This window comes from Schistocerca cancellata, chromosome 2, assembly GCF_023864275.1.
Source record: "Schistocerca cancellata isolate TAMUIC-IGC-003103 chromosome 2, iqSchCanc2.1, whole genome shotgun sequence".
NCBI lineage: Eukaryota > Metazoa > Arthropoda > Insecta > Orthoptera > Acrididae > Schistocerca > Schistocerca cancellata.
The window spans coordinates 781,674,610-781,691,323 of NC_064627.1; the positions used below are offsets into that span (position 1 = coordinate 781,674,610).

Genomic DNA, 16,714 nt, shown 5'->3' on the forward strand with positions numbered 1-16,714 from the left:
AGGTTAGGACCAATGCTAAAAATTACTGTAGGATACCTTTATTGCCCATCACATACAAAATTATTACACAGTGGGTGCTAGGTAGGACACAGTTTGTAACAGAACTGATCAGTGCTGCTCTCTCTGTCATATATTGTAGAATTTGATACACTCGTTAAATTCATGAAATTATCCACTGGAATCATAGATCTAAAAATTTAATTCAATTCTTATGTTTTTCATGAACAGAACTAAAATATGAAATTGACACAAGATTTATTTTCAGTTTAATTTGAAATTTTAATTATAAATTAAAACCACTGTCATTATTCCTATTTGTGTAATTTATCCTGGAAACATTTCAACAAGAACTATTTAACTGTGAAAGAAACACCTACACCATGCACAGAATCAACCATAATGGACACAACAACAAAAAAATAGAAATTCATAAGTTAAGTAATTATAGACAATCAATATTCTTACATAATTCATTTTAGATTCAACCTGTCCTTGAATCCAGCTGTTATTGAAACAGTTAATTCTGCAAACACAAGTGGAGATACAATGTAAAATGTTTGCAATAATAATGAACTTTTCTGATGAACTGTGAGATTTTTGAGGGAAGTTAGATGTCTCAACTGGAAAATTTGATAGGAGAATACCAGGCAGGAGTCATATTGCCAAGATGCTGTGCTGAACAGATAGTTAGAGACAGTCCTGAGATACCAAGCAGTGAGAAGCAGATAGACGATATACACCTCTGTAGACGTCAAAAAGGCATACAACTGTATAGATAGACCATCACTGATCCAAGAACTGGAAGAGAGGCACCTCAACAAAAAGAAAGTGAACATTATCAAACAGGCACTGACCAACACCAAATCTAAAATTAAATTCATGGGAGGGTTATCAGAGTGCTTTGAGGTTAGGACAGAAGTGAGACAGAGTGGGGGTATTTCACCATTATTATTCATTATACTATTAGACAAAGTTTTGAGAGAGAAAGAATTGCGGATACAATGACTATAAGCCAATCTATGCAGGAATGAAAGAATAGACATGGGATGTCTGGCATTTGCTGATGATCTGGCAATGCTCACAGATAACACAGAACCTTCATTAAAACAAGAAAAAAAAGAACCTGAAAGAGGTGGCTGAAAAGGTAAGACTACACATCTCCTTAAAGAAAACAGAATAGATGTCAAACCAGATGCACCAAAAACAACACAAGAAAATATGGTGACGTCAAGAGAGTTTACAAATTTAGTAATCTTTGGGGGGGGGGGGGGGGGGGGGGAGTGTGTAAAGTAGAAAAATGGGAAAATGGAATAGAGAAAGGACTGCATGAACAGAGAAATCAAAAGATGAGTAAAGTATTTTGGAAGAATGGGAAGATCTACAACAAATCATGCCTATCAAGTAACGTAAAAGTGAGACATTACAAGACTGTTATCAAGCCAGAAACCTTATGTCAATTTTTTTCAACCTTTCTGAGTTTGTGGCTCCCCCGACAGATTGTGGTGTTTCCATGGCTCCCCTGTGGGATACCTTGAAAAAAATGAAATAACTAATTATAAAAACAAGTCATGAATAAAATACTACTCACTTCAATGTTTTGCTTGAGCTTGCTTCTTGTTACACGCCTTGTCAAATCTTGGCACAAAATGAGATACAGCAAGCCTCATTTCCTTCTCCACACAAAGCCTTGATCTCTTCCTCTTCTGCAGTACTGAACTCAGAAGAAGAATCACTACTAAAGGGATTTTGAAGCCACTGAAACCTATCATGGTTTTTGTGAAAGTATTTTTCAAAATGAACTTGATGATCAGATAAATATCCTCCAGGTATAGAAATATCTGCAGTATGGCTGAGCTCCTTGTCATTATTAAAATGCTGCAAACATGGATAGCAGTCCATTTCTCCCCAATTGTTTATTTTTCTATTCCAAAGAATAAGCTTCTTTTTGAAGGCCGAAGCTTTGTCAAAAAACTGAATGGAATGAGTTTCACTTCCATGCAGAGACTTATGCAGTGAGTTTCACTTCTCAAATGTATAACATAAGAATGCAAGTTTTAACAGAAAGCACTTAGAAAAGATGTGACTTTCTTCTTACAGGTAAGAACAGACTTCTCACATATGTTCAAAAATGTGCAATAATACATTTCATCTGGAAAGCCAATGAGTGTTGCTATTAAGCCTCCATACAATGTCACATCTGTCTAAAAATTGTATCTTTCTGAGGAAAAGTTTTAATGAAATTTACCACATTTCTGAAAGGTTCCAAATCCCTCCAAAATCCCTCCCTCTAATGTTTTCTATAATTTGTTCATGAAGATGCTCTCCTAAATCTTTAATTCAATGTAGTATTAGACAAAGGAATGTGTAAAAGCTACCTTGCCATGGACTCTCCAAGTCTAATGGACATTTTGTCAATAGCAGACAGTATAATTAGCTCTTCAGCAATCATACGGGCTTTCTTACATTTTGCTACTCGGTAAGCTACACTGTAGTATGCTAGAAGTGCTTTAACTGAGATTTTTGCCTGCTTTGAAAGTGGTGATTTTTGTTCTTTCATTTGACTCAAGTTTTTCAGAAAAATATTTTCCGGTTTGACCACACCATGCTTATTAACACTTTCTAAATGGCGCTTTAATTTGCTAGGTTGCATACATTCAACAGAAAGTACTTTCAAACACAAAATACACTGTGAATGCTTTTCATTGTTCATAACAGTGCATGTGAAACCAAAAGCTAAGTAGCTACCATCATATTTTCTATATTTGCATTTTCTATCTTCATTACCACTTTGTTGTTTTCCTTAGCAGCACGTTCTAGCTTTTTACTTTCACTTGACAAATTTAAAAACTTTTCAGTAGTTTATTGTCTTTATCAGCTTTATAGCACAATATAATAAAAACTGGTTGACAACACAACAATAACAGCTGGTACTGCAAGTGATGCTTCGATGTTAAGACTGCTTACAGAATCTGGCCATCATCCTTTGAGGCTACTCAGGTTGACACCTGATACGAAATTTCTCACAACTGTCTTCTTCATTACTAACTGCAAAACAAATCCATGGCAGCCCAGACAGTCATTCACAGGGCACCACAGCACACAGGTTGAATTCCAATGCTTCAGGTGTGTTAGAAATACTGGTCATGGATTGGCAAGGTTAATTAGAGAAAAGAATCATCAAAAAATGCAATGGCCCATTAAGACATTCTACAAATTGTAGAATAGACAAGAGACTGAACAGATATCTAATGTAGTGCATAACATGGGAAATATCAGAAATTTTACAGGCATATCAAGATAATCCTGGACTCCCAACTAAATAAACAGAACTTGCAGTACAAAGAAAACATTAATAACATGAAGTCTGAAAAGATCTGAAGGATGCTGGTATAACAGAGTCAGATATAAATCACACAAGACAGACAGAGATCCATGCACAAAGTACTCAAGCAAAAAGTGAGCCAACAGATCAAGAATTTCAAGACAGAAACAACTTGATTGGATGAAAGGAATAAATTGCATAGTGAGAAGATGAAAGAAGTGTGGCACCTAAGAAACTCTCACCTTCAGTAAATGCTTCACATGGCCCTCTAGAGGCCTACATGTTATAATACTGGTAACAGTAATAAATATTGGCTTATCAATTAACACTCTACAGACACACATATAGTTGTAAGATTCCATTCCATGCTATCTTTCAGTTTGTTACTGTTAATGTACACATTATGAGTCATATTGTAAACTTAGTTTTTATACCTTCATTATATGGTTTGTTCATTTACTGAATCTGAGTGATAGGTTTTGGTTATAATTCTTGCTGCCGCTGCTGTACTGAGGTCACTCTAAAATTGCAAAGTCAGCACATGTCATTGCTCCATCTAAGCATTCACACCGCACATGAGCAATAAGCATATGTATAAATTTCTGTTACTGTAATTATGTCAGAGGAAGGCAAGGGCATACTCCCTCCTAGCAGTGAACTGCAGTGCAAAGCAACCTTGAGAACAACTATATTGTTTCTTAATTACAGTAATTATATTTTGTACAAACATGATTAATTCCATATTATGGTAATTCATTTACTCTCTGGGTCAACATAACATGAATAGACACAAGAGAAGATAACTGTAAAGTACATCAGTCCATTGTTCCTGGTACTTCTACGAATTTAAAAGAATTCAAGATAACTGAATTCCACATGAACTTACTAGAGAATAAGAAACATGTTGGACCAAAGGGCGCCTTCCCTTTTCTCTTGGAACAAAATGTTCTGCTTTGGCACTGAGTGGAATTAGGGTTACAAAAATTTAAACTTTTCACAGTCTCACCAATCTGTACAATGTTGACATACACCAGGACTGCTTATTTCAGGTGACCCTGCCTCAAATAGGTTAGGATATACCTGTGACAGAACTGGAATAATGAGTGCTAGTTAGGTGTGCGGGAAAACTCTCGCACATGGATCATCCATAGACATATGACCCTGAGACATAACAAGTTGGAACTCCTCCATCTGTTATGTCTTCTACTCCCATCAATAAACAAATTTTTTCCAATTTAAAATCCAGTTGGTTGTACTGACCATGCCAATTTCAGTGATACAATTAGTTTTACTAGGAGCTTGAATAATTAAAAGTTATAGCTAACTGAAAGTTCTACTACAATACATCAAATGAGAAAACATTGTGAGCTACTCAGCATATTTGGATAAAATGACATATACCAATATAAAGACAGGTATCCAAAGTTTACAGTAATATATTTTATTTTGCATGAAACTAATTACAAAATAATTAACACTGATGTTTATTAGTAACTATATTTCCATGCCATATTTTGCACTAATGTTTGCTAGATTCTGAACTTTTACACTGTACTTTCGTTGCCATATTTTTTTTCCAAATCAGATGGCAACAGTTAATAATTAATTAAGCCATTAATTAAGACTTTGCATAATTTAACACAATGAAAAAGAAATTTCAAGATGAAAGCCATGCTTGTAATTAGAGTACTCCCAGTGCAGTAGCTTAAGATAATTGTGTATACTTTTCTAATTTAATAACCTTCCACATATTCCACAAACCAAACAACTGTTGAGTTTACAATTCATTCAAAACAGCAAAATCTAATATAGCCAGTTTTCAGAACATTATAGAGATCCCGAAATCAACAAATATCTGTACACCAATCTTCAAATAGCCAACCCATGCCAAAACTGCCAGTCTCAGGTCAGCTAATAACAGTTAAAACCTCCATGACAACCCCATAACAACCATGTCAAAAGCGTTTGTGGGACCCAATCATAATAACTTCTCATGTCAAAGGAAGCAACTGGCACATAACTATGTAACATACTTACAGTTTGGAGCCATGTGTCAAAAGCTCACATGTAAAAACTAAGTCGAGTGCAGATAACATCTGTGAAAGTTAAAGTTCTACTTATATTTTTAACCATGTAACACTGTTGTAGCTAAAAGTTCAGAGTGAACTAATGTTGTGGCGAAGCAAGCTGGGATAATTTTTACTTCCCCTCTTATTTTGCCATCTGCCTCCTTGAAATTCACTTTTTCATGTCTGACTACCATTAACATACGTGAGTATAATATGCATTTTCATAAAAGAGAAAGGTTGGCCCTCGGTTTTAAAGAATATAACACAAGATCTAATTTTGTGCTTAGTTTTATGAATGTAATTGATTTTTAAATTTATTTTGACTATTCCTAGTTAGTATCTTTCATTATAGGGCGAAATCAGTAATTGTCTCGTAACTTAAATTCTATTGTTGACTTATAAACAAATATAAATTCTATAATAATTATAAATGTTTGGAAGATGAAACACTAGCATTCTTTAAGTACCTATTTGGCTCTATTCAAAAACATGTTAGCAAAGCCAGCCCTTAATTAATTCCAAAGTAATTAACAGTTTTGTCAAAAGCATTGTTTGCCTAATGATATCTGTTAATTTCATCATTTAAACAAATAATTCAGTCTAACTCTTGTAGTAGAAGAAACTGTTAAAAAGGCAGAATTTTTTGATGTATTCAGTTTACTTAATGAGTTAAGCTTTAATTGTGATTCCTGTAAATTTAACATCAAACAATGTGTAGTTTCATTACCTATTATTGTGATAATACAGAAGGGCCCAATTTTTGGTCCTGAGTCAGTCAGTGCATGTCCGAGTTTCAGACATGGAAGTTAGATCAACAATGATACATCAGCTTAACTGTGAAACAAGTGTTACACCAATAGGCCATGTGTTAAAGCAATGGCAGTGTATGTTCAATTTATCTGAAAGACTGTGAAATGTATGGTCGGGTTTTTACTGCTCGTAGATGTTTAACAGTAACCTATTGTAGCAGTACAAGAGGTGTTTGAAAAGTCCGTGCAAAGTCCGAGAGATGGCATAACTGGCATGCATTGAGGTCATGTTTAGTTAGTAGCATCTTTGGAAAGAATGCGCACCAAGTTTCAGCCATATTGGTCGGGTTTTTACTGCTCGTAGATGTTCAACAGTAATCTATTGTAGCAGTACAAGAGGTGTTTGAAAAGTCCGTGCAAAGTCCGAGAGATGGCATAACCGGCGTGTATCGAGGTCATGTTTAGTTAGTAGCATCTTTGGAAAGAAATCACACCAAGTTTCAGCCATATTGGTATATTTCTTTGTGGTTCAAATGCCTCTAAGCACTATGGGACTTAACTTCTGAGGTCATCAGTCCCCTAGAACTTAGAACTACTTAAATCTAACTAACCTAAGGACATCACACACATCCATGCCTGAGGCAGGATTCGAACCTGCGACCGTAGCAGTCGCGCGGTTCCATTTCTTTGTGTTAGGCATTTTTGTGAATCAAGGAAGTTGAGTGATTATCAAAAAATGGATGAAAAAGAATTTTGTGCGGTGATTAAACATTACTTTACGAAATGCCAAATGCCTCAGGAGACTAAAGAGAAGCTGGATAAGCATAATGGTGACTCTACACCTTCGATTACAACAGTGCTTTCAAAATTTTCAGAGTGACCGTATGGGCACAAGTGATGCTGAACGTTCTGGACGCCCTGTGGAGGTTACGACTCTAGAAATCATTGATAAAATCCATGATATGGTGATGGATGAGAAAAGAGTTAAGGTGTGTGAGATTGCTAGTGCTGTGGGCATCTCAAATGAACGGGTACATAGTATTTTGCATAAACATTTGGACATGAGAAAGCTATCCGCAAGACGGGTTCTGCAATTGCTCATGCTTGACAAAAAACGGAATCGTGTGAAATGTTGCAAGGATTGTTTGCAGCTGTTCAGGAAGAATCCGCAGGACTTAAGCATCATTTTGTCACTGTGGGTGAAACAATGATACATTACTATACTCCTGAGACCAAACAACAATCTAAACAATGGGTTACCAAGGTAGAATCTGCACCAAAAAAGGCAAAGACCATTCTTTCAGCCAGAAAGGTTATGGCGACTGCCTTTTGGGATTCGTAAGGGATAATCCTCATTGACTATCTGGAAAAGGGTAAAACTATTACAGGTGCATATTATTCACTGTTAATGGACCGTTTGAAAACCGAGCTGCAAGAAAAATGCCGGCAACTGGACTGCAAAAAAGTTCTTTTCCATTATGACAATGCACCAGCACACACTTCTGGAGTTGTGGTCGCAAAATTAATGGGAATAGGATTCCACATTGTTTCACATACCCCCTATTCTCCAGACTTGGCTCCCTTGGACTACTATTTGTTCTCCAATTTGAAGAAATGGCTGGCAGGACAAAGATTTTATTCAAATGAGGAGGTGATTGCAGCAACTAATAGCTATTTTGCAGACTTGGAAATTCCTGTTATTCAGAAGGGATCAACAAATTAGAACAGTGTTGGATGAAGTGTATAAGTCTAAAAGGAGACTATGTCAGAAAATAAAAAAGGTTTACCCCAAACACATACGTAGTTTTTATTTTTGCATGGAATTTTCAAACACCCCTCGTATGTGGAAGTTTGCCTGCAAATTAATAATAAGGCTTATCATATGTTAAACAACAGTGCACTGGCTATTAAATGTGTATATTAGGGAATTGTGAACAGTGAAAGTACAGAACTGTGAAATGCAAATGTGTACCTGTCAGCTACATCATTTAAATAAGTCAGTGTTCAACTTCCACTCCCATTTTTCAGCCAATTTAGCAACGCAGTATGTCGACACTAAGGACAATCAATGAGGAAAGAAAGAAGGAAAATGTCACAATATGAGAAAAAAATGTTCAGCCTATTGAGGAATGAGGATCCTGTGTCTTGGCTATGGGCCAGATCATGAGGATATCATCAGCGAACGTACAGCATACAGTAGGATAAGAATCATGGGTGGCTAATAAAATGTGTTCAAGACGGAAAAAATATGAGGGTGCCATACAGGTACCCAAGGCTGCATCTTCCCCTCCAAAGAGAAACAGTAAAGGGGTGGCAGATTTGGAATCAGTAGGATGTAGGAGGATATGTGGGATATTGGTGTATAAGGAGGTGGTGTCAACACTGATGAGCAGGGATACAGATGATAATGAAGTAGGGATGTTGGGACATGACAACTCCTCAGATATGGCAAGTTATGACACAAGCAATTGATTAGAGGTGACAGCTAACAGATATGATTCACAGTGGCCAGCTTCAGCAAACATTGTGATTGTGTTTATGTATTTTGTGAGGCATGCAGAATATGGTTGTACGGAGGTAGTAGGTGTAAGGAGGAAGCTGATTCAGGAGGAGGTGTTCTTGAATGGGCCTTGGGTTATGTTGACTTTAAAAGGATTCTTTATGAAGGAGTGAGTCAGTTATCAGATAACCCCTGTCAGTTAGCCACTGTGGTTCACAATCACATATGGAACCTTTTCCTGATGGAAGGGTGATCAAATCATGGTCTATTATAAGGTTGTGAATAGGTGATATATCCTCCACCAAGAGATCTGTGTTCTTGGCAAGGGTCATAGGAAAAGAGGGTGAGGCTAGGATTGCAGTAACTCCTGGAAGGTGACCATGTGCTGTTTGGATGGAGGTATGAACTGGGAGAGGCATGGTGCAATGCCAGCTTTTGGTTAGTTTTGCTCAGAGGGGTTAGCAGCAAAACAATTTTTCCACTGAGACTGAGTGAAAGGAGAGTATATCTTTGAGCACTATCAGCTGCAACGGATGTGAACATTAGGAAAATGAGCCAAATTGAGGCATGAAGATGGAATATGGAATTTAGTGTTCATATCCACGATTTTGTCTTAACAGCTGAGGCAACACTGCTGTTTGGAGTCAAGAGTGTCAGGTAATCAGCTTCTCAATGTGGTCACACCACCAAAAATAAGAAATATCCTGTTTAATATAATCAGCTTACAATAATATTGCACTCAGTAGCAGTGACAATGACCATATGTCTACTAAAGTAAATCTCTTAACTCCTTAAATGTATTAGGGGATTAAAGACTGGGCATATGTTTATACAGGTATATTTAGTAGAATAAAATCTGTGCCAAACTGTAGCAGGTCCATGATATTTCATGAATCACATTCTCTCCACCAATCTTCCCGTAATGTCATTAATACCTACAGAGTGTTGCAGTTAGAACCAAAAAGAACATTTTGTTGCACTGACACATCATGAAAACCTCCACCTATAAATCTACAACATTTAGTTCATTTTATTTTAAAGTGTACAGATTAATATGAGCTGTGTGTACCTGTTGCTGACCTGTTAGTACATCAACTTCAACTTCAGCTGCAGTTGCTCCATATATGAAATAAGGTTTCAGATCTTTAGGGGTGTACCTGAGAGTAAATGAGATTTTGTTAGTATCAATTCATATTCCAAATAAATAGAGGTTTCACTTATTTACTTGAACCAAGTCATCACAACAGTCATCCACAAAAAAATACAATGTAGGTAGTTTGATTGTATCTACCTATATAGCTGAGATCATTAAATTACATCATACGACAGAAGTAGCTGTTCAGCTCCTGCTAATGGAATAATTTTAGTGACCAAAATTTTGTCAGCAAGGGGCACATAAACAAATAAAGCCAACCCAGCATTTTCTTGATGTGACTTAGGGAAATTATGGAAACCCTAAATCAGAATGGCCGCATGCAGATTTGAATCATCATCCTCCTGAACGTGAGTCCAATGTGCTAACTACTGTGCCACATTTCCCAGTGAGCATGCACCATTACTGCTCAGTAGAATTTGAACCAACGTCCTGGCTTGGATTTCAAACCTCTCTTTCTGCCCTACCAAAAATCTATCAGATGAGGAAGTTAAGTAAAGCTATAGTTTTCCAAAGTTATAGGCCAAGCTCCAGTAATGCATTCCTTCAACACCTTTCCTTTCATTTCCTACTTGTTATAATCATGTAAACAAAACACTGTGACACACAATCATTTGGTACAGCCACCCATGTCACACACTTATGTATTTGACACAATATCCATTAGTCAGATGAAAGTTGTGGTGAAACATCTGCACTGATAACTTTCCAAAAAAACAAAATGAAATTCCCATGCTGGAATGCACTAATGAGTATACAACTTCAACTTTTCCCTTTACAGCACTGAAATAAATTGGCTGTTGAAACATAACACACATATATTTGTATTTTATTCATCTCATAACATACAGATCATCCGATCATGCTGTACAGGCGACACATCAATTTTAGCCTTATGATATACACAATTACATAATTCTCTAACACTACTTTTTACCAGTACAGGTTGATATTAGACATAGTAATATTATTAAACTGTTTTTCTTGTGATGTAACAGTACATTATGTTTACATATGTGCACAATATTATACACAATGCTATAATCTTAAACAGTTGCACTATTCAAATGATGATTTCATCATTCATAAATTCCTCAGTTGAATCGTAGCATTTTTCCACCAGGAGATCATATAGTTTTCTCTTCAGTGAACCTATCTCCATGTTCAGTAAATCTCTACCCTTGAGTTAATCATAGCTTTTCATTCCCACGTACATGGGTGTCTGTTGGTACAGTTTTAAGCGATGTTGTGGAAGCAGGAAATTTTCTTTGTGTCTAGTGTTGTACTTATGTTTGAAATAGTTTTCTTCCATTACCTCAGGGTTACTATACAAAAAGATGATAATTTCAAATATATACAATGTAAGGATAGGTAATACTTTTAGGTTGGTGAATAATGGGTGGCAGGATGTTCTTGGAAGGGCAGCACACATTTTTCTAACAATTCCTGTTTAAAGTAGCACAATTCATGACATGTAGCTTGAATTTCCCCAAAATTAAAACCATATCTAATTTTGGATTCAAAGTAACTGTGGTACACCACTTTTCTGTAGCTTATATCTGTTATACCAGATAGTATATCCATTGCAAAAGGTAAGGCTGTTTAATTCTGTAGTTAAAAAATTTAACTTAGATTTTTGACCAAGTTTAGTCCCACAAATTTCATGGACTGAGCTTTGTCCATGACTTGATTTTTATGTACAATACAGACATCACTGATTTTTGATTGTCTGGTTCTAAATTGTGTAAACAAGGTCTTTGAAAAGTTAAGTTTAAGGCCATTTTTTTTGAAACCTTGTACCTGGGTTGTTTAGAGTGTTTATAACACCATCCAGAATTTCTCCAACATTTTGTTTTTCAAGGAGCACTGAAGTGTCATCAGCAAACATGACTGGCTGGTCACTGATATTAAGAGGTACATCATTCATGTAAAAGAGAAACAATAGTGGCCCTAAGATTGAGCCTTGAGGGACTGCTTGTGATTTGTATCCCACTGAGATGCATAATTTATGGTATTAGATGCTATGATTACCCTTTGCTTCTTGTTTGTCAGATAAGACCTGAGGCACTTCAGAGCATTTTGTCTGATGCCATATCTGCCTAGTTTATGAAGCAGCATGGAGTGATTCACAGAATCAAATGCCTTTGTAAGGTTGCAGAAGATACCTGCTACTTTATTGCTTTTGTCTAGTAATGAGCAGATTTTTTTCAATGATTTCATTGATAGCACTCAAGGTGCTTTTCCTTTTTGGAACCCATACTTGTTTTCAAGAATGACACCATGTTTAACAATAAAATTTGTTATCTGGACTGCAGCTATTTTTTCAAATACTTTGGATAGCACTGGGAGGATAGAGATGGGCAGTAATTTCCCTATCCTCTCCTGATCCTTTTCTGTGCAGTGGTTTTACCTCTGCATACTCAAGCACATCAGGGAAGTCGGCTTGCTCAAATGACTGACTGATTATTAAGGACAGAGGTGTGCTATTTTATAATATACAAATTTAATTATTTTGGTGGGTATTTGATCCCACCCTGCAGCATTTTTATTTTCTAAGGACAAAGTAGCATTTTTTACATCTTTGGCTGAGAACTCATAAGGGGGTCACTATTCTGGTCCAGGCCAAAAAAATTCACACTGTTTTGATAAGTAGTCACATTTACATAAGATTTTGTTACATTTATGAGAAACTTATTAAAACATTGACCTATTTGAGCCGGGTTTGAAATAGTATCATTGTTTTGCTTGATTTTTGAATTCCCAGTGGTTAACTGTTGTACCTAATTCTGATTTCATAACAGACCATACAGCTTTAGACTTATTCTTATGTCCTAAAGTGAACTTATCATTTGACATTCATTTGGCAGCTTTAACAGCACTTTTAAATACAACTTCATAATATCACACAGTTAACAAATTCAGGGTTTTATTGTGTTTCATTTCTTTATGTACCACTCGCTTTGAACACTACTTTTAAGCCTGGAGTACTTTTAACTTTTAACTTTTTGGTGCCAGATCTCTGGTGGGAATGATTCATTGCATGCCTCTAGAAAACTTCCTAGAAAGCAAAAAAAGTATGATGTGGATTGATTAACTAAACATGTGACAGCTACCCAGTGTTGGTACTGAAAACGTACAATGCGATAAATTCTCAATTGTGTCAAGAAACAAGATTTATGCTGTTTAATCTAAATTGAATCTCTCAATTCCACTTTTTCTTTTTAATATTTTGATGCCACTTTGGTCTAGAATAGTGCAGTAATAAATTTTGCTTAATTATTCAGGACAATGATGTACTTTATGGCTGTTACTGTTTCTTAATTCATTTAAAATCAACAAAAACATTTTCTGTATCCAAACTGAAGGGCTAGAATATCCCGGAAAAGTAATCATCCTTATGTTATACATCAGATACAAACAAAAAGAAATAAATACATAATTTTGACAACTATGTAAAATTGCATTTTACAGTAATATCTGAGTTTCTATTTTGATCACATTCAATGTAAATCACAGATTAAGTTCCTATCTTGTGAAACCACTCTGATGTAACACTGTCTTTGGTCAAGAGTGTGCACCAAAAAGAGATGTGTTGTACACAGTAGTAGGAGACTTTATGCTGTAGCAGTTGTTAGCAAATGTTAGTTGTTGGTACATACCACCACGTTGAGCACTTTGTATTTCATAATTTTATGACTGGAAGTTGTTTCATATGAGTCTGTCTCATGAAAACTGAAAGTATAATTATGTGTTGATGTAACAATTTGCTTACAAAATCTTTTTGAAGTGAAGTTTAGGTTTGCTTTATTGAACTATGGCAAGCCATTATTACTGTGATTGCCAATAATGAAAAATAGGTATTAATTTTGATGTAGTGGAATCATGAAAAACCCTATAAGTGATATGAAGGCAATAAATCAACAGATGTCTCTTAACCACGCAGTATTCTTACTTGAAATTTAAACCTGAGACATACTGCTTAACCTAAATATAGATTGACAAAAAAGTGTATGCAATATTACTATCACTATTGCTAATTTGATGCTTCATATTGTAATATCTAGGCTAAGACAAGAGGGTAAAAACTGGACACAGAAGAATATGGTGTTTGAGGTTTGCAGATGACATGGTCTTTCTTGCAACAGATGACAAACAATTACAGGATACAGTGGTATTGCATTGAAGATTAAGGAAAGGTGTATGGAATGAAAACAAGAATAATGACTCTAGGAAGAAATTAAAAAGTAAAGATATCACTGAATACAGAAATATTAGAATGTATCCAAAGCTTTAAATACCTCAGAAGCAGAATAGAAACCACTGGAAGAACAGCACAGAAATTAAAACTGGGATAGCCAAGCCAAAAGAGGCATTTTGTAAGAGAAGGTAAATATTTTGCAGCAACAAGGACAAAGATTTGAAAGAAAGACTAACAAAATACTTTGTGTGGAGTGCCCCCCTATATGGCACTGAAATATAGACACTGGAAAAGAAAGGTAGAGCAAGGCTGGAGGCTTTTGAGATGTGGAGATAGTGGAGGATGGGAAGAATAAATTGGATGGGCAGAGTGAAAAATGAGGAGGTACTGAGAGAAGTGGGAGAGCATATCAATAACTGAATGTAATAAAATGAAGGAAACAAAACTGGATTGGACATATATTAAGAAAGGAGGAGGAGCTTATACGAACAACTGAAAGGAGCATGTAGGAAGGAGGAGAAGGTGAAGGGAGGAAGAGATTTGAGATTCCAGACAATGTATATATAACAGCATGTACAGCCACATTAAGAAGGATGTAATGGATGACAGGAAATAGAGATTTAAAGGACTTGCTAATACAACTGAAAAGTTATGATGATGATGTAGGCTAAATATTTTAAGATGTTAAATTAAGTTGACTTGTTCTTTATTACAAGCATGTGCTCTGTACATGAGGTAATCAAATAAAAATTAATTAACATCAAAAATGGGGTAAACAAGATACTAGGAAATTTACTTGATTCTTCTATTCTTGTAATTCAACAAAAACACTGACAATGTTTCCAAGACATCCAGTCAGCACTAGCAAAAACAAAAAATGAAGTTAAGCACTGTGACAGTTGTTTTTGTCCAGCACAGTAAGTTAAGATAAAATATCGTAGTCAACGGAATGCAAAATGATAATTGGTAACATATCATCGTAATACTCTTGACTGGATCTTCACTTCAATTTGATTCCTAAAACTATAGTTTAGACCTTATCAAGTCCCATGGTTACGATCTAGTATCAAGTTTCTCAACCTTCTTTCCTTTGGGACACACCAAAGTATGTTTCAAATGCCTGCAACTTCCCTATGTGTGATTTTTTTCCTAGATGCAAAAAAGCAAACACACCAAGTCCAAACATTTTTTTTTACAATTATGGAAGAACTATGAGACATAAATTTTAAAAATTTATTACATAAGACTCTTCAATAGGAATATATTAACTTAAACATAATGTACGCACCTCACACTTATTTGTGACACACCTGCCATGTATTCATGACTCACCTGAACATATATTCATGACACACCAATGTGCCACAACACAGGATTTGTGAAATGCTAGTCTAGTATTCCACACAAAGTTCAACACATTACACCCATTTTTGTTTTTGTTAGTGCTGGCTGGATGTCATGGAAACCTGGCCAATGTTTTTGTTGAATTAAAAAAACAGAAGAACAAAGTAGAGAGAATAACAGGCAAATCAAGTGCTTACCTTCAGAAGCTAAAAATTTTAGTACTACCGAGAGGCATATATAAAAGTATAGAAGAGTATTCTACCTTTTTGAAACTATTAGTTCCTTCCTTGATAAGGAAAGGCAGACAGGTTAAAAAGAAAGAAATCTACTTGTATTACCAACAATAAGAAACACCCTGTCTGAACAAATCAGTACACATTCCACACCTGAGATTTCCAGGTGGAAGAGGCTAACAATTCCAAAAGCTCAGATAGTTTTGTGTACTTTTATACTCTGCTTGGAATACTAAAAGTTTTGTCTCTTCAATGAAAGTATTAATCATCAATTCTGTCTCATAATTTTATTGTTTTCTCAAGTGAATTTTTCTTTTGTTATCAAGTTCTAATGCATTAATATACTTTTTTGCATGATACTTAGTTCTCAGAATATCTATGTGGTGTCTGGTGAGCTATCATCATGCTTAAAATAGCGATGGAAGTAACATGATCAGCTGCAGGTCACCACCAACACTAAATTATCAGGGTGATAATGAAAACAAAACCATAGCTGTCAACAAATTAAGAGAAGTTTGACAAAATGCTCAGGTGAGAGGGAGATTCATGCATGGATGACTGATGCAGTGGCCCTCATTTAGTCTCATCACATGCATCACGATTTTCATCTCCATGGTGATGGTAGGTGACTACTTGTGCAACCAAGAATAAGAAACATGCAGACTGCATAAACTATTACACATCTCACCACGGGGATTTCCAGTATTTTCACAAAATATTTTAGAGTAATTTTTCTAAAGATGGAGCTGCAGAGTACCTACAGTTTCAAACCCAAGCACCTAAAAGAACATCCATTTAATCTTCCATGAAAACATATAAGCTTTATAAATAAAATAATAAACTTATAAAATACAGGACAATGAAGGAGCAGGTGGTATACCACCAGATGTGTTACCAAAAATCACTTGGAAATCACTGAAATACAACAGATACATACAACACTGAGATGATATTTTTCTTCTGTTTAGTTATGACCAACATTTACGACAAGAAAAGGTTAGTGCCATACAGGGGCCCAAACATGGCTCCCCAATTTTCATCAGTAATACACTAGCAAGAGTGTTATTTATGCACAGTTCTTTTCTCACAATGACAACAATCATTGCACGTGCTAGTAAACAATGTAATACAGATGCATTAGATTTA

At 35.7% G+C, this 16,714-nt stretch overlaps 1 protein-coding gene across 1 annotated transcript in view; it reads right to left on the reverse strand.

The window, feature by feature from the left end:
- Positions 1-16,714, reverse strand: part of LOC126162632 (uncharacterized) — a 321,328-nt gene that overhangs the window by 46,001 nt on the left and 258,613 nt on the right. Inside the window, exon 22 of the mRNA XM_049919260.1 lies at positions 9,710-9,797. Within this exon, the coding sequence (XP_049775217.1) occupies positions 9,710-9,797 (88 nt within the window). The remainder of the gene's footprint in view (positions 1-9,709; positions 9,798-16,714) is intronic.